General features: G+C 52.1%; 3 protein-coding genes across 3 annotated transcripts; 1 reads left to right on the top strand and 2 right to left on the bottom strand.

The window, feature by feature from the left end:
• Positions 1-1,589: 1,589 nt before the first annotated feature.
• On the top strand, positions 1,590-7,991 carry ABHD1 (abhydrolase domain containing 1). The gene is made up of 9 exons (XM_028516346.2): positions 1,590-2,322; positions 5,036-5,196; positions 5,531-5,713; positions 5,911-5,956; positions 6,090-6,202; positions 6,339-6,512; positions 6,631-6,679; positions 6,778-6,943; positions 7,066-7,991. Exons 1-9 carry the CDS (start codon positions 2,209-2,211, stop codon positions 7,275-7,277), a joined length of 1,218 nt encoding a protein of 405 aa, XP_028372147.1. The 5' UTR covers positions 1,590-2,208; the 3' UTR covers positions 7,278-7,991.
• On the bottom strand, positions 7,298-11,214 carry PREB (prolactin regulatory element binding). The gene is made up of 9 exons (XM_028516342.2): positions 10,852-11,214; positions 10,078-10,270; positions 9,661-9,881; positions 9,391-9,471; positions 9,164-9,288; positions 8,792-8,965; positions 8,579-8,651; positions 8,229-8,388; positions 7,298-8,047 (listed from the first exon to the last, which is right to left on the bottom strand). The coding sequence occupies exons 1-9, from the start codon at positions 10,984-10,986 to the stop codon at positions 7,953-7,955; spliced, it is 1,257 nt and encodes a 418-aa protein (XP_028372143.1). The 5' UTR covers positions 10,987-11,214; the 3' UTR covers positions 7,298-7,952.
• A 1,114-nt stretch (positions 11,215-12,328) lies between these two features.
• Positions 12,329-14,171, bottom strand: PRR30 (proline rich 30). Its single transcript, XM_028514815.2, has one exon. It carries the CDS (start codon positions 13,778-13,780, stop codon positions 12,473-12,475), a length of 1,308 nt encoding a protein of 435 aa, XP_028370616.1. The 5' UTR covers positions 13,781-14,171; the 3' UTR covers positions 12,329-12,472.
• Positions 14,172-20,281: the final 6,110 nt, after the last annotated feature.

The following is a 20,281-nucleotide window of genomic DNA, read 5'->3' on the forward strand; positions in this document are numbered from 1 at the left end:
AAAGGGGCTGTCCCTAGCTGTCTGGCACCTGGCCCTGTATACATTCAGGAGAGGAAAGATGCTGGCTTGGTATGTGTGAGTTAGATGAGGGAAGTGGACTCTGGATAGAGTCCTACTCTGGGGTGATGTAAACAACTGTGGCCATTAGTTTGGCTTAGTGGTAATGAACACCAAACAGACAAGTACAGGATCCAAGAAAACACAATTAGAACACCTACCAGCACCCCAGCCTCTAAGTGTCTGAGCCAGAGTGTGTACCCTTATCCCTCGCACCATCCCCCCCCCCCCCCCCAGTTTCCCTATCCCAGAAACAGGCACCGCCACGCATACGTGAACCAGAGCAGTCAAAAAGCTGGGGCCGTCCATGACTCCTTCTTCTCCCCACACCTCCTACCGACCGTGAATGCAGCCTCCCAGCTTGAAGAGCTTTGCTCCTCCCCGAGTCCAGGCAGCCATCATTCTGCTGAAGTTCTGTTTACAGCTCCCTAATTGGCCTCTCTGCTTCCATTCTCATCCTCCTCCCACCCATTCCCCACGTACCCCGAATGATCCTTCTGAAACAACTCTGGCCCTGGCTGGTGTGGCTCACTGGATTGAGTGCGGGCCTGAGAACCGAAAGGTCTTGGGTTTGATTCTCGGTCGAGGTGCACGCCTGGGATGCGGGCTGGTCCCTGGCTGGGGTGTGAGAGGCAACCAGTTGACGTATCTCTCACATGTCTGTGTTTCTCCCCCTCTCTTTCTCCCTTCCCCTCTCTTTAAAAACAAATAAGTAAAATCTTTAAAAATAAAACAACTCCGATCATGTTGCCCACCCCTTCATAAAACTCTGTTGGCTTTTCTCCACCTTTAGGAAAAACTTGAATATCTGTATGTAGCTACTCACACCCGGCTCCTTGACCAGCTCGTGTGCTCCAGACCAAATTTCTCGTTTCCTTTAAGAAGTCTCTCACATCTGGGCTTTTGCTTAGGCTGTTTCTGCTCTTGGAACAACTACTCTCTGCCTGCCTCCCCCTTGCCTGGGGAACTCCTCACTTTTCGGTTTTCAGCTAAAATGCATTGTCATTTAATACTGAGTACACTTTCTCCGATCCCGTGGCGTTCCGGAACCCTCCTCCAGCTCCCGCTGTAGCTGGACCTTCCCTGACCTAGCACCACACCCCACCGCAGGGGTTCAACCCTGACCGCATACTGGAATCTTCCAGGGAACTTGTTACATTGCTACCTAGTCTCCGCTCCAGACCAACTATATTGGAGTTGGGGCCTGGACACTGGTAGTTTTTAAAACCTCCAAGGGCTCCGATCTTCAGTCAAGGTTGAGAGCCACTGCGCTGGTGGCTGACTTGTTTCCACCTCCCGGTGAAGACAGGGACGGCACCCCTGGGGTGCGCCGAGTGCCTGGTACAGGCTGGGTGGGGGGCAAGTATCCGCTGTATTTCCTTGACAGGGATTGCATCACACAGAGTGACATTGTGTGAGCGGCTTTGACTCGTGTGTGTGTGTGTGTGTGTGTGTGTGTGCGCGCGCGTGCGCGCGACCATGTGTGAGCCGCCCACTGCCCACTCCGTAGCAGAAGCCTGATTGTGTGACTATGGAGTGAGTGCTGCAGCGCGCCCGGTGTGTCCAGTGTGAGGACCGCTGGGAAGGGTGTCAGCCCCCACGGGAACCGGCCATGTCCCGAGAGTAAAGGTCACTGTGCATGGCTGTACTCTGTGTGACACGGCACAACGTCACCCCTGGAGCCGCTGTGTCCCAGGTGACCAGGCTGCCCGACTCGCCGCCTGCCGCCACCAGGGCAGAGTGCCAGGCAGGGGCTGGAGGGGCCCTCACCAAGATGGCGGCGGCAGGGGCGGCCGCCGGTCCTTCCCAGGGGCCGTCCCGCGAGTGACCGCGACGCGGAAGCAGGAGGCGGGGAGGCGCGGCGCGGAAGCCATTTGCAGGTCGCTCGGTTCGGCTCCGCAGTCGAACCTCGGGGCCCCGGACGCAGCACCCCCGACCCCGCGCGGCCCTAGCGCAGCCCCTCAAGGCTCACACGCGGCGAATGGGGCCGGGGTCACTGGACCCCACCCCCCCGGGCAGTGGAGGCGGGACCTGCGCAGGCCGTCCAATAGCGCGCAACGGGTGGGTCCCGGTGCATACCTGCAGGCCTACAAGTCACAGTCAAGGCGCTGGGGCCAATCAAGAACTTGCGAGTCAAAACCCAGCAACACTATGCTGAGCTTCTCCCCGAGCCCTCAGCATGGCACCTGGACAGAGCTGTTCTTTCTGCTTTTGGGTCTTGGCGCTGCCCTCTACCTGGGCTACTACTGGGCATATGTGCCCCAGGTGGGTGCGGGTCCAGAGCTCTGGCCGGTGGGTAGGGGGTACTCGGGTCTAGGGGACAGCTTCCAGCGGGGAGCTCAAGCCTTTTGCGGGAGCTGGCATGGCTGGGCCTCCCGCCCCAGGTGAAATTGGACGTCTCAACCCCACTGAGACCCTGGCCCTGCGCTCCAGCCAGGCTCCCCTTTGCTTACCACCTTAGGAGGAGTCATTGCTTTGCCTGCCTAGATTCTCTGCAGCTCTCGTGCTTCCCATGCCATCTGGGCCTTGCAGGCATCAGAGGGCTGCTGCTCCCTGTGGCGTGCACGGACATCGGGGAAAGATGGGTGGAAGGCATCCTGCGGCGTCAGGGAGACGTGCACACTACTGGGCTTTCCCGTTTCTTTCCGCAGTCTAGCTACGTTTCTCAGTAGCTGCACTGAATGAAGGACCCTGAGGCCTGTGGGGCTGTGGCCAACTCCCAGCACCACCCCATCAGATAACAGGGCCTTGCGACCTTCAGGGCTGCGGGAGGTTCCTCTCCCTTCTGGCTCAGGATTAATGGATAACCCTAACTACGCTCACTCCTTCAGCCTTGTTTTAAGTTCTAGGCTCTCCAAGTACAGCGCAGTTAAAAATTCTGAAGCGGTTGATTTTGATGAACTTGGAGATTATATTCTCACTGAAGTGTAGATTAAATACCTAATTTACATATCCAGAAAAATCTAAATCTTTTTATCCTCATTAAATTCTGTTCCAAGTAAATGAGTCTAACGAGAAATCTATTGATTCAAGCCCTTTAAACAGATCACTAGGGAATTTTAATGCTACCTGACTTTTCAGAGCTTTCAGCATTCACGCATATTTTTTTATAAAACAAGTCTGCCTTAATAAAACAACTTAAAAAATTCAAACCTCACAAATACTGTATAAGTCCTTACTTTATACAATATGTCTGATTTGGAAAGTCATTCACTTCAGACCTGAACTATACATTTGCCTTTGCAACAAGCCACACTGAAGTCAGACCTCTGCGACTTCACACTCCAAACCCTTCCTTGACTTTTCCGTCCTGGTTAACACGCAGGGAAAGTGCCACTGCGGAGGCCCTGAAGACATGGCGTTTGGGTTGCCCAGCACGATGGACGGGTATTAATTGATCCTTAATTCTCAGGAATGAGTCACAAAATACTTCACTATAGTTAAAATGAAACTAACCCACATAAATCAAACCTGTCACCTAATTTACTAGCACCTTATTCTGCACTACTGAGCTGTTTGACAAGGACTTAATAAATTGGTGACAATAGAAAATCTTGGCAATTAGGAAGTAATGCAGTGTAGTGACTAAGCACAAACTCTAGACGTGAGTTGGAATTCCAGCTCCCCCACTAACTAGCCTTGGCAAGTTTCAGGACCTTTGACAAATTACTTGGCTTTCAAACCTGCATCCACAGAGGGGTCACATTACCTGTCTCAAAGAGCTGTTATGAAGATCACGGGACATTATTATGTAAAATGCTTAGCACAATGCTTGGAGCATAAGGAACACTGAACAAATTTTACCTACTAGTATTAGTGGTGATATAACTATTATTAATTCTGCTTTGCCTCATTTGCTGTGTGGTTTTGGGAAACAACCACATCTCTGTGAGCCATAGTTTCTTTGCTCATAACGTATCCTGTCTCATAAGGCTGGGCCTAGCCTAGTGCCTGCATGAAGCACACAATGAATGAATCACAGGTGTTATTATCCCAGGGCTCGAGGGCCAGGGTTCGACTCACATCTCACAGCAGTCGCACTACCAACCTGGCCTCTCTAGTTCATGATTTAGCTAGACCCCTCTGCTACCAAGACTGCAGAAGAGTTAAGAGTCTGGTCCTCAGGTTCCTTAGGTCCTGCAACAGAAACGCAATTTCTGTTTCTTGAGTCTGAAGTCTTTTGGCTTTGCACAGCACACTCCTTCAGAAGTCCTCTATGTGGCCAGTCCCTGTCACTCCCTTGGTCTGCCCGGAAGAACCAAGCAGAGGGGTTGTAAGTCAGGCTCAGGGCCCACTAGGCCCACCCGTCCCATTATCTAGTGTTATCTCCTTCCTGCCTGGCGTGAAGGAAGAGATCTGCTCTTGTGGCCTAACGGCAGGGACCCAAGGGAGAAAGCGAGGTGCTGCGTAGGAAGACGCCCTTCAGTGGTGAGCATGTCCAGTAGGAAATAGAAGTATGCAACAACACGGTGCTAAAATCAGGGGGAGCCGGTGGCCAGAGCTTGTTTTGGGAAGATGACAGTGGATGGCAGTGCGGAAACTTCAACTGCGAGGCAGAGCTCACGGATCCAACGGTGCTGCATTTCTTGAGGTTCTGCCTGGGGTCCCAACCCTTCCTGCCAGGATCAGCCAGGCAGTTTACCTATGTTACTTGCTAATTCCACAGTGGGGTGGTGCACGGATAGGCTGGGGGCGGGGGGTCAGCCCAGTCAGCTGCAGTAGCTCCCAGCCCTGGTTCTGAGCCAGTGCAGTCAGTCCTGGAGAGGTGACTCTCCAGGACCACAGTCCTTTCAGCCTCCAGCTGGACTATGTTAACAGGTGACTCGGCCATTCCAGACCGAGGTATGCTAGACTTCTCATCGCCAGCAGCAGCAGTGCCCTCCAGGCTGCCCTCTGGAGAGGGGTCACTGGTGTCAAGCGCCCTCACTGGCTTGGCACAAAAATCGGGAGAGTGAGGCAGATTGTGTTGTGATTACAGAAGCCTCGACTGGTGACAGGGTCCCGGTTTCTGGCTTTCCTGGAGCGACACTGTCCAATCACCGTGGAGACTTTCTACCCTACGCTGTGGTGTTTTGAGGGGCGGCTACAAACCATCTTCCGAGCCATACTGCAGCCTCGGCCTCTAGTCCTTTACCGGAGGTAAGAAGGGTCAGAAGGGGCAACACCAAGTTGCAAGTACAGGGGAACCCTGTCTACCTCTTTTGAGATTAAAGCAATCTTGGCTCCCACCTACCTCAGTGTGTTGAGGGTAATGACGGGAGTGGCTCTGTGGAGGGCTACCTAATTGCCCGTGAGGTAACATTGAACCTTTTCCGTCCCTTTTACACTTTGTTACAGTCTTGGTTGGCCGGATGGTATGCCCTCACATGATGCTAATGGGAAGTCATGGGAGTTGTTTGGTAGGGCGGGAGTAAACCTCTTAAATACACAGAGTTCCTAATGGCATCGGGGTGCCCTTTCTCCCAAACCACAGTGAAGTCCTCCAGACCCCAGACGGAGGACAGCTGCTGCTAGACTGGGCCGGCAGGCCCCCCGGCAACCGGCACCCAACCCCCGCCACGCAGCCCATCGTACTGCTGCTTCCCGGGATAACAGGCAGTAGCCAGACCGCCTACATCTTGCACCTAGCTGACCAAGCTCTGAGGGACGGTTATAGGTACAGATGGCACAACCCAGAGGGGTGGGTGGTATCTAAGAACTGGTAACAGGGAGGTCAATTCAGATTGACGGCTATGGGGAGGTGGTGCTCTACGAAAGGTACCTTCTGGCCAGGCTCTTTCTGAAAGCTGCCGAAGAGGAGGGGCTTTTGGAGCCAGGGAGAGTCTGGCTAAAATGCACCTGTGTGTGCCACAGGGCTGTCGTTTTCAACAACCGCGGCTGCCGTGGGGAAGGGCTGCTGGTGAGTACCATCGTAACGGCTCTTCACCCCTTCCCTGGAGACCCTGGGCCCCGGCCTCTGTTCACCTACCCTCCCATTTTTCTGCCATCCGGCCCGGGCTTCCCTCCCTACCCAACGACCTGGTTTGCCTCAGACCCACAGGGCCTTCTGTGCCAGCAACACTGAGGATCTGGAGACGGTCGTGAGCCACATAAAGCACCGCTACCCCCGTGCTCCGCTGCTGGCTGTGGGGATCTCTCTCGGAGGGTAAAGGCTGCCTGGGCTTAACCCCAACACCGGGCCTCCCGTTGTTTCCTCCTCCACGTCTTCTCCCCGCCCACCTCCTACGTCCACACTCACTAACGCAGGCCCCTCTTTCACGGCCACTGGCCCAACCCTGCAGGATATTAGTGCTGAACCACCTGGCACGGACCGGACGGGCTGCAGGGCTGGTGGCGGCACTGACTCTGTCTGCATGCTGGGATCCCTTTGCGACCACCAGGTCCCTGGAGACCCCACTCAACTCACTGCTCTTTAATCAGCGCCTCACCGCGGGGCTCTGCCAAGTTGTGGACCGGTAGGGTCTCGGCGAGTGGGATGGGGCAGCAGACCGGGCAGGATGGCAGACGTGCCAGGTTCTCCCAGTGCTTGGGTCAGGTCCAGGAGCAGAGCCAAACCCGTATTCTCTTTTGCAGAAACAGAAAGGTGATGGAAAAGGTGGTCGATGTAGACTTTGTGCTACAGGTATAGTCTTTCAACCACCTTTCCTCCACCCAATTCTTCCAGTATCTTCCTTATTCCCTACCCTTATCCTAGCCTACCCCACCTTCCACCACCCACAGGCCCGCACGATCCGCCAATTTGATGAGCGCTACACAACTGTGGCCTTTGGATATAAAGACTGTGTTACCTACTACCACGCAGCAAGCCCAAGAGCTAAAGTCGGTGCTATCCAGACACCTGTGCTCTGCCTCAATGCAGCCGACGACCCCTTCTCCCCAGCCCATGGTGAGCATGCTCAATCTTGATGCTTTAGGCCCAAGGACAATGAGCCGTGAGGTGAAGTGGAGAGAGCCTGGGTTCTCGGTAGAGGCCTGGGCTCCTGACCTCCTCTCCACCCCCTCCCCCAGCCCTCCCACTACAGGCTGCCCAGCAATCTCCCCATGTCGCACTGCTCGTCACAGCCCAGGGTGGCCACATCGGCTTCCTGGAAGGGCTGCTCCCCTGGCAGCACTGCTACATGAGCCGCCTCTTCCACCAGTACGCCAAAGCCGTCTTCCAGCACCTGGCAGAGCTGCTCGGCCTCGGCGCTCTCTCAACTTCCAAGGGAGGCAAGAGCTGACAACAGTGCCACTTAGGGTCTCAGTCCAGTCTTCCCTTTTTTATTAAATATCAGCTTTTCCTGTCAAATGGGCTGAGGTTCTTCACTTTCCCTGTTCTCAAGGGTAGGGTGGACCACCTAGGAACCTACCGCATCTTTAGCCTGGCTGGCCTAGAGCTACTCAGCTCCACCCACAGATTACTGCCTGGGTCTTCCTTTTACCCCTTCCTTCCCTCACGCCAAGTCCCAGGCCGGTGCTTGCTCCAGCAAGTGCAACGGGCTCACAGAAAGGGCAATTGGCCCCAGGTTGTGAGGGAGAAGGAGAAACGATTGCTTCTGCAGGAAGGACAGCACTGACTCCAGATTCTGGGGCATCTTCACGTATTTCTGGAGAAAGGATAAGCTCGGGAGCCCCCAGTGAGCAGAGGAGAGGAGGCAGGTGGTGTGGCCTGGGCTGTAGACGCCACTCTCCTAGGTGGATCCAAAGATGATGAACACAGGCTTCCCAGAACTCAAGAGTCACACAGGGCCACAGCCAAGCTTTAACTGGGCAGGGCAGACGGTTCCGTCAAGTCCCATCAGAGGCCACCTCAGCTGTGGACCCAGGCAGAGGTGGAGTGAGCAATGGCATCCAGGCTTCCACTTTAGTCCAGAAGGTGGCTGGGTCTAGGCCGCTGACTCCCTGGGAGCAGGAGGCTAAAGGAAACCTGGAAAGGCACTCTGGAGCAGCAGGATGGTCGTAAAAATCAGCCCGACGCATAGCAGCAGCAGTAGCCACACAGGAACACTCCCTGCAGGGGGTGGGGGAAGAAGTCAGTGGGCAAAGGGCCTCACAGCCCAGCAAACAGAACCCTCGACCGACTCCATCCACGGAGGGGGCAGGTGGCTATAAACAAGCAGCCCATTGTTCCAGGAAGCAAATTTTTGCTACAGATAAAGGTTGGGTGGTACCTGCCCACCCTGATGACTCACGTCGTGAGGGTAGCAGATGCAGCTGGCAACGACTATCCACAGCCACAGAAAAGAGGGCAGTTTCATGGGACCCAAGGAGCTCTGGACCACGACCTTTCTCAGGTAGAAAAGCCACATCCGTCACCACAATGCCATGGGATTCCTTCACATAGTAGAGGCGCTGGCGACAGGAGGAAAATGAGTGAGGGAAGCCCCAGTTGGGAACATTCCTTCTGGAAAGCATGCCCCCACACCCCAGAAAGCTTTCGCTCTACAGGCTGGGCCAGACTCCTTCCTGCCCCCAGGGCAGAAGAAGGCCTAGAGTCCCCACCCAAAGGGCCCTCTGGGCTGTGCCCACCTCTGCCCGTTACCTGGAGAGAGAAAGCTATGTAGATGGCCACAGATCCAGTGACCGTGCCCAGGCCTAGGAAGGTACCCGAATCACTGCAACAAACAATAAAACGCGCACTGTCCTAGAGGCCCATACAGCAGCGCTCACTCGCTAGCCACAGCCCCCAGGCAGGGCTCCTCCTGCTGCTCCGCCAGCCACCCTCACACCCGGCCGAGCCAGCTCTGTCTCCAACCTGACACTAAGGCAGGAGATGACTTCATGGCCACAGGGTTTGGTCCGAAGAGGCAGGAAGGTAGAGCCGTCCCAGGCGGTGAGGTAGCAGGGTGGGGGCTGGCGCAGACGCTTGTGGGGGATCTGCACTGTGAAGAGTCGCAGCCCGGCAGGCTGGTCTGGAACCTGCCCAAACCTGGGAGCCGGCAAGAAGCCGTTGAGCCCGTGGGGCCTGCCCAACCCCGCTCAAGAGTTTGTACCCTCCTGTGCCCCGGTCAGGCCTGAGGTCACACCGCCAAGGCCACAACCCTCCCCAGCTCCCCCCGAGTCTTTTCCTACTCCCCCACCACATCTAGGCTGAGCCTCTTTTGGCCCCCCTCCAGGACCTTCCCACCTGCAGGCCTGGTAGCGGTAAGGCGTGTCAGAGAAGGTGGGTCCGTTCTCTTGCCAGTGCAGCTGTGTCACCATCTGATCCTTCTGCCACACGAAGGCCTTGAGGTCCCAGCCCACAGTCACCAACTAGTCAGGAATCAAAATCCCAAAGGAAGGACAGTTAGAAGATCCAGTTACAGAAAACGAGCAGCATAACCCCCTACTTTCTCCACCCTCTCCCCGCCTCACCTTGCCATCAGGCCCCAAAGCCAGGTCCTCAATCTCCCCTCCGTGGGCTTTGAACTCCAGCACTTTCTCCAAGCTGGGCACCTGCAGTCAAACCACCACTATGGTCAGCCCGGGTACACAGCAAGAGCACCACGACCTCCACCCTCTTCTCTCCTAAGGGCCACTCAGTGCAGACTTCCCTCACAAGTTCCTGGATCCCAAGTTCAGTTTCTCACAATTCTGGCCGTGCTGCTACTAACACGCACCCTTCCCTTACCCCGCAAACCATACCTTCCAGACACGAACACAGCCATCCGTGCCCCCGGTGGCAAGCAGGGTATTCTCGTGGTTGTAGCATACAACTTTCTGCAGTGGATCAGGGCTGAAGTCTGTCTGCACCGCCTGCAAATTCTCTACTCTCAGTTCTGCCCCCTCCTGGTGGGTTTCATCTCCAGATTTCTTCTCTGTTGGGGCTGCCCCCTTTCTCTGCCGAGGCCCCTGCTCCTTGGAACCTGCAACACACAGAGCCCACCAGGTTCCAGACTTCTATAGCTAATAATACTGGCCCCCTCTCTACAGGTCTGGTGAACATCCAGCTTCCCCCCTGCTACCATAACCCCACTTGCAGCCCCACTTTTTCAGAGGCCAAGATCAGAGTGATCTGACTCAATTAACACTCTTCCCAAAGCTAGAGAGCCAGCTTCTCACCTGCTTTCTCTGCCTTGCTTTTGCCCTTCTGCTGGTGGATCTGGAAGCGCAGGAGCTGACAGCTGGCATCCTGCCCTGCAGCAAGGATGTTACCAGCCAGGGCCAAGTTCATAGTAGCCCGCGTCTCTGTGTCATGGGAGTGTAGTAAGGAGGCACTCAGGCGCCCGTTAATCTGCTCTAGCTGCAGAAAGTGCTGTGGGAGAGGGAAGTGGGCTGAGCAAGGTCCAGGGCTGTCCGGGGTTTACCGCAAGTGCAAACGTGCATCCTATGATCTGATACCCTACCCCTTTGTTTACCGCATTTCTTAGTTCACAAGTCTTTCTCTAACCCCCCAACCCCCTTTGTCTTGAACCTCACCAATCTGTACAGCAAGGCAGGGTTGGGAGCACTGCCTCCAGTCCACAGAGTTAATGGGCGACGCTTAGGAAAGTGAAGAAAAGCTAGCCTAAGGGCCAAATGCAGCACCGTCGCTGCTGTTGGAGGACCGGCGGCCTCTGTGGCTTCCCCGGAAAAGACCAGGATAAGACCTCCGGGGCTGCTCCTGCGGTGGAGCTAAAGAGCCTAAGCACTGTTAGTTTTCACTCTACCTTAGGAGTTGCTCAATCGCCCTGTGATTAAGTTCTCCGCTGAAATTCGTCGGGATGCCTGGCTTGCCGGGGATTTCCCCTGGGCAGCGGAAGGGTCGGGAGCTGGGGTGCGGCCCGCCCCCGCGACCCTCCCGGAATCGCCCTCTGCCCAAGGTGTGACCCGGACAGAGTGGCATTGCGCTCTTACCACTCCATTCTTTATGCCCGTCTTGGCGGCGCCTCCTCCGCCCGCAGCGATGAGCAGCCCGGTGCTGGGGTCGACCTGAACCGCGTACAACGGGAACGGGGCCCGGTACAGCTCTGGCGCCCGGCGCCGACCCATTCCGCTCGCCGCGCACTTCACTGTCCGCACCGCAGCACCCAGGACATGTCGCTCCCGGCCTTCGACTCTTGCCCTGGCCGCTGCTGAACCCGACTCGGTGTCCGCCGGGAGGACTCCCGACCCCTCTCACGCCCCCGACGTTGCCCGCACCCGAACCACACACACGGTAACTCCTATCTCCGCCCCGGGCGGTCAAACCCAGTCTCGCTGACGCTTTGTACGCAAGCGCGCCTAGTGCCCTCGCCTCGCGCAGGCGCAGAACCGCCAATACGCGTCAGCACTAGTCGGTCGGCGGCAACCGAACACCTGCGCGGGGATTCTGTTCTCCGCCCCATTGTGACGTCAGGCTCCGCCATCTTTCTGCGGGGCGGGAGTCGGGAGCTCTCGCGTCGCTGAAACAGCCTTGGAGATTTGGGAGGAGGCGGGAAGTTAAAAAAGGTTAAGAGAATCCTTGCGTTAGGGCTGTGGCCTCCCGGAAAAGGCCAGGATAAGACCCCCGGTGCTGTAGAGGTTTAATAAAGAAATCCTTGGATTAGGGCGGTTTACCTTCAAGACCGATATGCAGACTCATACAAGCTCAGCCTTGACGTTTTACCCTGGAGATGCAGTGGTTTGTCCCAAGCTCATACACTGGAAATGTGACCTGTGTCTCCTGCCTCTTAATGGAGGCGATGCGGACTTTAAAACAAACCTGGCTTTAAATCCCGAAATTGCCCTGGCCGGTGTGGGCCGCTGGTTCGATTCCCAGTCAGGGGTTTGCAGGCCAGGTCCCCAGTGGGGGAGCACACCAGAGGCAATCACACATTGATGTTTCTCTCCCTCTGCCCCATCCCTCTGTCTAAAAATAAATATTTTAAAATAAGTAAATCCCCCAGGGTTTGTGGGTGGGGGCTGCTCCCCTGTGACATCCTCAGAGGCAGGCAACCTGAGCCCCAGCAGGACAGATCTTATCTAGGGTCCTTCTGGTTTTCTGCAAGGGAATGCTAGGAGTGCCCTTTCCTGCAAGAGACACCTTTGCTGTTCCCCTGGCCTCATCAGCATGCACCCTCGTTAACCTAAGGTGCACCCAGAAGAAGGGACCCAGTGGTTTCGGGTTTGGGGATGCCAGGGGATGCCATCACTTGTCTCATCAAATTGAATTAAATGTGTGAAGGGCCAACCAGAGCTTTCTGTACAACCCAGGTGCTCAGGCCTTGTCGGCCCCCTGCCTTTCCAGACACATGGCATTCACTCTTCTCGGCCACTCTATGTCCTTTGACTCTCCCCCGCCCCTCGTCGGGTTCTGGCCCTGCTGTAGGTACCCAGTGAGTCTGCTCAGCAGGGCACAGATGCAGATTTTGCAGTGTGAGGCTTTATTGGATACATGGAAGGCTGAATGGGGCCTCGAGTGCCCTTGTTCCTCTTCAGCCAGGGGAGAGCAGACTCCACAAGGGACTTCCTGGGTTAAGCGCTCGAGAACACACCTGACCTCCAGCCAGCCAGCCCTTCAGGGTGTGTCGGGGACCTCCTGAGACCTGGGGCCTGGTGGGAACTGCTGTGTTTGGAGAAGGTGCTCCAGGGAGCCTCCGAGGCTCTGGAACTGGGGTGGTGACTTTTGTAGAACAGGCTTTGGAGAGGCAGGAGTCTTTGGAACTGAGGAAAACTTGGGCTTCAGGGAGACAGTGTCCTGTTTTGGTGCCTGAGGTGGAGGTCCTGGACATTGAGTAGACTTTGGCCCTTGAAAGCCTGCAGACCTGAGGCTCCCGGTCCAGGAGGATTTGCCTGGGGCTGAATCTGCCTCGGCCTGAGCTGCTGGGGCTGGGGCTGGAACTGCTGGGGCCTGCGAAGCCTCGGTTTGATACCCACGGGCCTGAGGGGCCTTGCCTTGAGGTCCTACTTCCTCTGGTCTTCTTTCTGGCAAGAGATGCAGAGCCCTGGCCTGGCCACGGGGCAGGCGGAGGCCAAACCCGATGCCTATGCGGAGTGGTCTGGATTCCTGGCTCTGTGCACCGGGCAGTAGTTGGGGAAAGGCAAGCAGCCGGGGTCCAGTCCTGTATTTGGGCATGGGGCAAGAGGGACCACGGGGCCGGAGACACACCAGGCATATGGGATACTCCACGACCGGAGCCGGGCCGGTTCTGCCTAGCCACAGGCGCTGCAAAAGCAGTAACCGAAGGTCGTGCGCAATACGGCGGGGCCCCAGGTGAACCACCAGGGCCTGGGCCAGGGCTCCTGGGTGCCTGAACTCTGCAGGGTCCCTCTCGCTTGCCACGCATCCCCCCACCACCCCAGGGGACCTGGTGTCGTGGTACTGATGCCAGTGCCATGCCTGTCTATTAGAATGGATCCCTGGAGAAGGCAGGCTGGGCCCCGGGGAAGTGGGAGTGGAGCTGGGTAGGTCTCCGAGGTCGGGACCAGACTGGCAGCTTGGGAGAGAGGAGTTCTGCGGCTGAGGGGGGCTGGAGGAGCGAGTAGGGGGAGAAGAAGGGTATAGCTGGTGGGAGGGAGAGGAGGAATGTGAAAGGGAGACAGACGGGTAATTCTGATGAAAGAAAGCGGGGGATCTTGGGAAAGAGGACGAGTAGGGATGTAGTACAAAGTCCGAATTTGAGTCAGGAGAATAGAAATCGGAGCCAGGAGAGTGGGACTGTGGAGGAGGGGAGCAAGGTGGGAGGGAGGGAGAGAGTGATTTTTGAGGAGGCAGAGGCTGGAGGTTGTAGGGAGGGCAGTCCACGAGTTGTGAGGGGCCCTGAGGGGGAACCCCAGAGGGTGCTGTGTTCTGTAGCAGCACTTGGTCCTTGTTTTGAGGCAACATGGCCTTGACTCCGGAAAAGACTGGGGCGTCAAGACCAGAGATTAGAGACCTGGAAGAATCAGGACCAGTGTCTCTGGTTGCAGCCTAGGAGACCCCCAGCCCGGTGGCGCCAGGCTCTCTGGGTGTTCGGGCAGGAGCTTGGATCTAAACTTGGCTTCTCCCTACTTTGCAGTCAGCCATGGATGAGGGATGTGAAGGGCTGGAGAACCAGAGCTGCCTCTTGGGAGCTTCGGGGCAGCAGCAATGATCTGAATGGGCCAGGGAGGAAGACACAGCCCATAGGACCTGTAGAGAAAGAAACAGAGCCCCAGATATTGGGAGAATCGGTCCATTTCTGGCTCTGCCGCAGGTGCCATTTCCAGGCTGGTTCGCTAGGGCCCTAAACCCGTGTCACCTTCGGGGTCGAAAGAGCTGGCAAAGTGCTCCAGGGAAGGTCAGAGCTGAAGAGGAGAGAAATAGAGGGGGGGGATGGAGTGGAAGGAGGAGGTGTGGGGTATGGGGGCTGGGATGGGGCTGGGAATCAAGGGTAGCTGCTCTCGCAAGCTCTTACCCACGAGGGCCCCTCTGGGCTGTGTTTCACAAGGCACCTCGGCAACGAGGGGACCTGGGAGAAAGAGCATCAGTCACCAAAGAGTGGGTCCACCCCTCTTCGCCCCCAGCATCCTTTATCCTAAACTCACCGAGGCCCAGATTTCTGTCTGAGCCTTGTCTTCAGTTCTCCTTCGGCCAGATGGAGGTCTTCCGTTACAGGCTTTTGTTCTCCTAAACCCGAATCAGGGATTTGGTAAGCATCCTGGTTTCCTGCCACTCTCGTCCCCGAGACCCCTTACTGCCACTAATGCTAATGTCCTCTGTCTCAGCCTGGCCCTGGCCGATATGGCTTGTCACACCCAGCAGCAGCAGGGGCGGTGGGCCTAGCTGGTGAAAGCCTCTGAGAGACTGGGACTTTGTTTAAGGGGTGGCATTGCCACCCCTCTTGGGAGCTAAGAGCCCCAATTCCTGGGGGCAGTTCTCCATGACGTCCAGAGACTGTGTCACAAAGGTCAGGTGCTGACATCATAGACTTTCCACCTCAAAGCTCCGGGAGCTTCTTTCAGAGACCATCCAACAGCCGGCCCTTGACAAAACTGAAGCAGACGAAACTCTCCGGGGCACTCAGTCCCCTGTTCCCCAGGTGGAAGTCCCCACCTCCGCTCTCCGCCCAGACGCCGCTCCCTCCTCTCCAGGTGCCCCTGAGCCATGCAGCCTATTTGGGCTGGGCCCTCCCTTCAACTTCCTGTTTTCCCTTGCTCCCCAAGCCCTCTTAGGATGTATTTATATATTTTAATACTTATTAACCGCTTTTTTGAGATATAATTCACATACCACACAATCCACCCATTTAAAGTGTGTGATTCACTGTTTCCTAGTGTACTCACAGGGCTGCAAAGCCATCAACACAATCTAATTTTCGAACACTTTTGGATCCCTCCGCCCCAAAAGAAATCCGATCCCCATGAGCAGTCACTCCTCATTCCTCTCCCTGCAGTCCTGGAAACTTTAAATCTACTTGGTGTTTCTACGAATTTGCATATTCTAGGCATTTCATGTCAGTGGAGTCACACAATGTGTGGCCTTTTGTGTCTGGCATCTTTCGCTTCACAGGTTTTGAAGGTTCATTCATGTTGGAGCATACATGTAACAGGACTTTATTCCTTTGTACTGCCAAATAATATTCCTTTAAATGCATACACTGTATTTTGTTTTCTTTTTTTTAAAGATTTATTTATTTGTTTATTTATTTATAGAGAGGGAAAGGAGGGAGGGAGAGAGAGAGAAAGAGAGAAACATCAATGTGTGGTTGCTGGAGGTCATGGCCTGCAACCCAGGCATGTACCCTGACTGGGAATCGAACCTGAGACACTTTGGTTTGCAGCCCGTGCTCAATCCACTGAGCTACGCCAGCCAGGGCATATTTTGTTTTCTCACTAATCTACTGGTGGACATTTTGCTGTCTTTACTTTTTTGGCGATTATGAACAAGGCTGCTTGGAACACCAGCATATGGTTTCATTTATCTTGAGTAGATACCTAGGAGTGGAATTGTTGAGTCACGTGGTGAGCCTATATTTAACATTTTGAGGAACTGTCAAACTTTCTTCCAATTAGCTGTACTACTTTTCAATCTCACTAGCAAGGAATGATGGTTCTAACTTTTCCTGTCCTCACTGACAAATGTTATTGTCTATCTTTTTTTTTTTTTTAAGATTTGACTTATTTATCTTTAGAGAGGGGAAGGGAGGGAGAAAGAGAGGGAAAGAAACATCTGTGTGGGAGAGAAAGGTCCATTGGCTGCCTGTTGTACGCACCCAACCAGGGACAGAACCCACGACCCAGGCCGGTGCCCTAACCAGGAATCCAACTGGCAACATTGTGCTTTGTGGAACGATGTCCAACCACCTGAGCCACACTGTCAGGGCTATTGTCTTTCTGACTTGAGCAATCCTAGTGGATATAAAGTAGTATGATATTGTGGTTTTGATTTACATTTTCCTAATGACTAATGATGCTGAGCATCTTTTCATGAGCTTATTCACTTGTTTTCTTATCTGGAGAAATATCTATTCAAATCTTTAGCCCGTCTTTTAATCAGATTTTTGTATTATTGTTGAATCGTCAGAGTTCTTATATATTCTGGACATAAGTCCCTTTTTAGACATATGATTTGCAAATATTTTGTGTTCTCTGGGTTATCTTTTTACTTTCTTGATAGTTTTCTTTGATGCACAAAAGTTTTTAATTTTTTTCTTTTTTAAATTTTAATCATTGTTCAAATACAGTTTTCTCCTTTTTACTCCCAATCCAGTCCCCCCTCCCATTACCACCCTCCCCTTAGTTTATGACCATGTGTCCTTTAAGTTTGTTCCTGTGAACCCTTCCCACTGTCCCCTTAAATTCCCTCTTCTCTAAAAGTTTTTAAATTTGATGAAGTCTAATTTATCTATTTTTTCTTTTCTCGCTTGCTTTTGGTGTCTTATCTAAGAAATGATTGCCTGACCCAAGGTCACAAAGATTTGCTGTGAAATTTTCTTTTCAGAGTTTTTAGTTTTAGCTCTTACACTTAGGTCTGTGATTTATTTTGTTAATTTTTTAAAAAATATATTTATTTATTTTTAGAGAGAGGGGAAGTGAGGGAGAAAGAAAGGGAGAGAAACATCAATGTATGGTTGCCCCTCCAGCGCCCCCTACTGGGGACCTTGCTGTCTCACAACCCAGGCATGTGCTCTGACTGGGGTTGAACTGGTGATCCTTTGGTTCGCCACAGGCTGGCACTCAGTCTACTGAGCCACACCAGCCAGAGCCACTTTGAGTTACTTTTTGTATATGGTGTGAGGTAGACACTTGGCATCCAAGTTGAAGCAGTGATATTGTAACACAGTGGTTTCTGTTTGCTAGTTGTCCCCATTGTAGACTTTATCTACCACACACTTCCCACCCTGACTGCTCCACACCTGAGCAAGAACACCGTGTTCTGTTCTTCCAAATGCGAAGTAGCGTGTCTTCTCCAGAAATCTGCAGATGTGGGTTGAGAGGATGAACAAATGGGCGAATGGACAGTTATCGAAGCGCTTTTTCTCTCTCTTCTTCATTTGGGCTGTACATTATAGTATGGTAGGAAGGGGCTGCCGGCAGAGCTACCGGAGTATTCTGGGAGAAATCACAATTATAAGAGAGGAATCAGACAACTGCAGATAGGTAAATATTCAAAACAGGGAAAAAAGATCCATTCTAGAATCTCAAACCAGCCAGTGTGTGGTTGCTTGCCAGGACAATTTGGAACTGAGTTACTGAACAAAACGGATGTCAGTTCAGGAAGGAAATACACGGATGACTTCAGTGGGCACTGGTGAGTTCGAGTGAAACAGCTTCTGGAGAACATGCAGCCATCTGGAAGAGGCACACTGTGATCCCTGTTACCCACGGGGGCCATGTTCCAAGACCCCCAGTGGATGCTTGAAGCGGAACCATACACACGAATGTGGAGAATTGGAACCCTTGTGTGCTGTTTGTGGGAATGGAAAATGGTGCAGACACTGTGGAGGACAGCATGGCAGTTCCTCGAAAAATTAAAAATAGAATTACTGTATGACTCAGCAATTTCACTTCTGGGTATACTCACTTCTGGGATATACAGAAGAATCAAAAGGACAGTCTCAAAGAGGTATTTGTACATGCATATTCGTAACAGCATTATTCACAATAGCCAAAAGGTAGAAACAAACCCAATGTCCATGAGATGAATGGATGAGCAAAATGCGATGTAGACACACAATGGAGTATTATTCAGCCTTAAAAAGGAAGAAGATTCCGATACGTGCTGCAGCATTTATGCACCTTGCAGACACGCTGAGTGAAATAAGCCAGTCACAAAAGGACAAATACTGTGTGATTCTGCTCATATGAGGTACTTAAGGGTAGTCAGATTCAGAGAGATAGAGAGTTCAGTGCTGGTGGCCTGGTGCTAGGGGTAGGGGAACGTGAAGTTATTATTTAATAAGTATAGAATTTCAGTTTTGCAAGATGATGAAATTGCTGTGGAAGGGAGGCAGCGATGTTTTTACAACGATGTGAAGGTACTTCATGCCACCAAACTGTACACTTTAAAATGGCTCAAATGGTACATTTTATGTTATGTGTTTTAGCACAATTTTTAAATAAATAACTTTTAAAAGATGCAAAAGATTAAACTCAAAGGCTAGTCTTTGAAAAGATTGATAAATTAAGCATAGTTCTGGCAACACTGATGGAGAACAAAAAGAGAGTCTGGTGCAAATGAAATACAGAACAAAAAAAGAGGAGTCTATCTGGAGGCATAAGGGAGATGAAAAAATAGTAACAGTGGGTTCCCATCTGGGGCTGGCAGTGGTGGAGCTCACAGGGGGTTCTATCTCATCGGAGGCGCTGGGAGAGGTGCGGGAGACTGCTCCAGAAGGGGAGGGGAAGGCTTCTGTTCTTGTCCCCTATCACTACCAGATGGAACAGACAAATTTATAGGAAAACAGAAAACACCCAAGATTTATAAGAAGAAATAAGGAACTTAAAGTAACCAATAAGAAATGAAAGAAATCGAGATAGAAGTTACAATTTCTTCTTCTATTCATCAGAGAAAAAACTCAGGCCCAGCGGTTTTCCAAGTATATTCCACCAAACTTTCAAGAAGGATTAGCTCCTGTCTTGTGTAAAAAGTTGTCTGAAGAAGTAGAAAGAGTGAGAGCTACGCAGCTCGTTGGATGAGGTTGGTGTAAGTTTGACTCCAAAACCAAATAGTGATAGTTAAAGAAAGTTAGAATCTCATTTCACTTATGAAATAGTTGCAAAAATCCTAAATAACATATGAACTAAATGAATAGGACAGTGTGTTTTAAAAATGAATCATATGCAGATGGGACTTATCACAGGAACTTCAAGAAGACTGTTCATCAGAAAATCTAAGGGCATAATTTAGCATATTATTTGGCTGAGAGAAAAATCATGATTATTTCAATCAACGTAGAAGAACATTTGATACAGCTCTACACATATTTATGATTGGAAAAAAAACACCAATACCTCTTAGCAAATGAGGAATAGAAGTGTACTGCCTTAACTTGGTAAAGGTCATATGTAAAAAACCTGCAGCAGCCCTGGCTGGTGTGGCTCAGTGGATTGAGTGCTGGCTTGCAAACCAAAGGGTTGCTGGTTCGATTCCTAGTCAGGGCACATGCCTGGGTTTCGGGCCAGGTCCCCAGTAGGGGGCGCTTGAAAGGCAACCACACATGGATGCCTCTCTCCCTCTCTGTCTCCCTCCCGTTCCCTCTCTAAAAATAAATAAAATCTTAAAAAGAAAAACCTGCAGCAAATAGTATGCTTAATGGAGAAGGTATAGATACATTAAGATTAGAAGAAAATCTAAGGGTGCCCACGATCACAATTTCTGGTTAACACAGTATTGGAAGCCCTTGTCAATGCTCTAAGGAAAGAAAAGGGAATTATAAAGATTGGAAAGGAAGAGATAAAATTGTCTTTATTATATCTACTTAGAAAAACCAACAGAACCAACAGAGTTGATTTAGAGACTCATGAAGTTCAACAAGGTTGTTGGTTTCAGGACAAGCTTTTAAAAATTTAGTAGCATTTTTATAGCCATAATCAACTAGGTAGTGTAAGAATAAGAGCATTTGCAAGAGCAACAAAACCGATGAGCTTTTTAGTACAATAAAACTATAAACAATTTCACTGAAGCAGGAATACACAGATGTTTGTGGTGCAAACTATAAAACTAATAAAAGCTATAGAAGATGATTGGAATAAAGCAAGAGACATTCCATGTTTTTAGAAAAATTGACTTAAAAGTATCAAGATGGTGAACTTCCCAAATTAATCCATTGATTTAGTGAAATCCCAGTCAAAGTGTTAGTTGAATTTTTAGGGACTCAATAAACTTTCTCTAAAATGTATTTGGAAAAATAAAGGTCCAGAAATA

The sequence above is a fragment of the Phyllostomus discolor genome, chromosome 6, assembly GCF_004126475.2.
Source record: "Phyllostomus discolor isolate MPI-MPIP mPhyDis1 chromosome 6, mPhyDis1.pri.v3, whole genome shotgun sequence".
In the NCBI taxonomy this organism is placed as follows: domain Eukaryota; kingdom Metazoa; phylum Chordata; class Mammalia; order Chiroptera; family Phyllostomidae; genus Phyllostomus; species Phyllostomus discolor.

Excerpts from the sequence above, each read along its gene's own strand:
- ABHD1 (XM_028516346.2), top strand. The coding sequence starts at position 2,209 with ATGCTGAGCTTCTCCCCGAGCCCTCAGCATGGCACCTGGACAGAGCTG. Across the intron at positions 2,323-5,035 it reads ACTGGGCATATGTGCCCCAG|AAGCCTCGACTGGTGACAGG; the intron begins GTGGGTGCGGGT and ends TTGTGATTACAG. Across the intron at positions 5,197-5,530 it reads CCTCTAGTCCTTTACCGGAG|TGAAGTCCTCCAGACCCCAG; the intron begins GTAAGAAGGGTC and ends CCCAAACCACAG.
- PREB (XM_028516342.2), bottom strand. The coding sequence starts at position 10,986 with ATGGGTCGGCGCCGGGCGCCAGAGCTGTACCGGGCCCCGTTCCCGTTG. Across the intron at positions 8,389-8,578 it reads ACATAGCTTTCTCTCTCCAG|CGCCTCTACTATGTGAAGGA; the intron begins GTAACGGGCAGA and ends TCCTGTCGCCAG. Across the intron at positions 8,048-8,228 it reads GCATCTGCTACCCTCACGAC|GGAGTGTTCCTGTGTGGCTA; the intron begins GTGAGTCATCAG and ends CACCCCCTGCAG.
- PRR30 (XM_028514815.2), bottom strand. The coding sequence starts at position 13,780 with ATGTTGCCTCAAAACAAGGACCAAGTGCTGCTACAGAACACAGCACCC.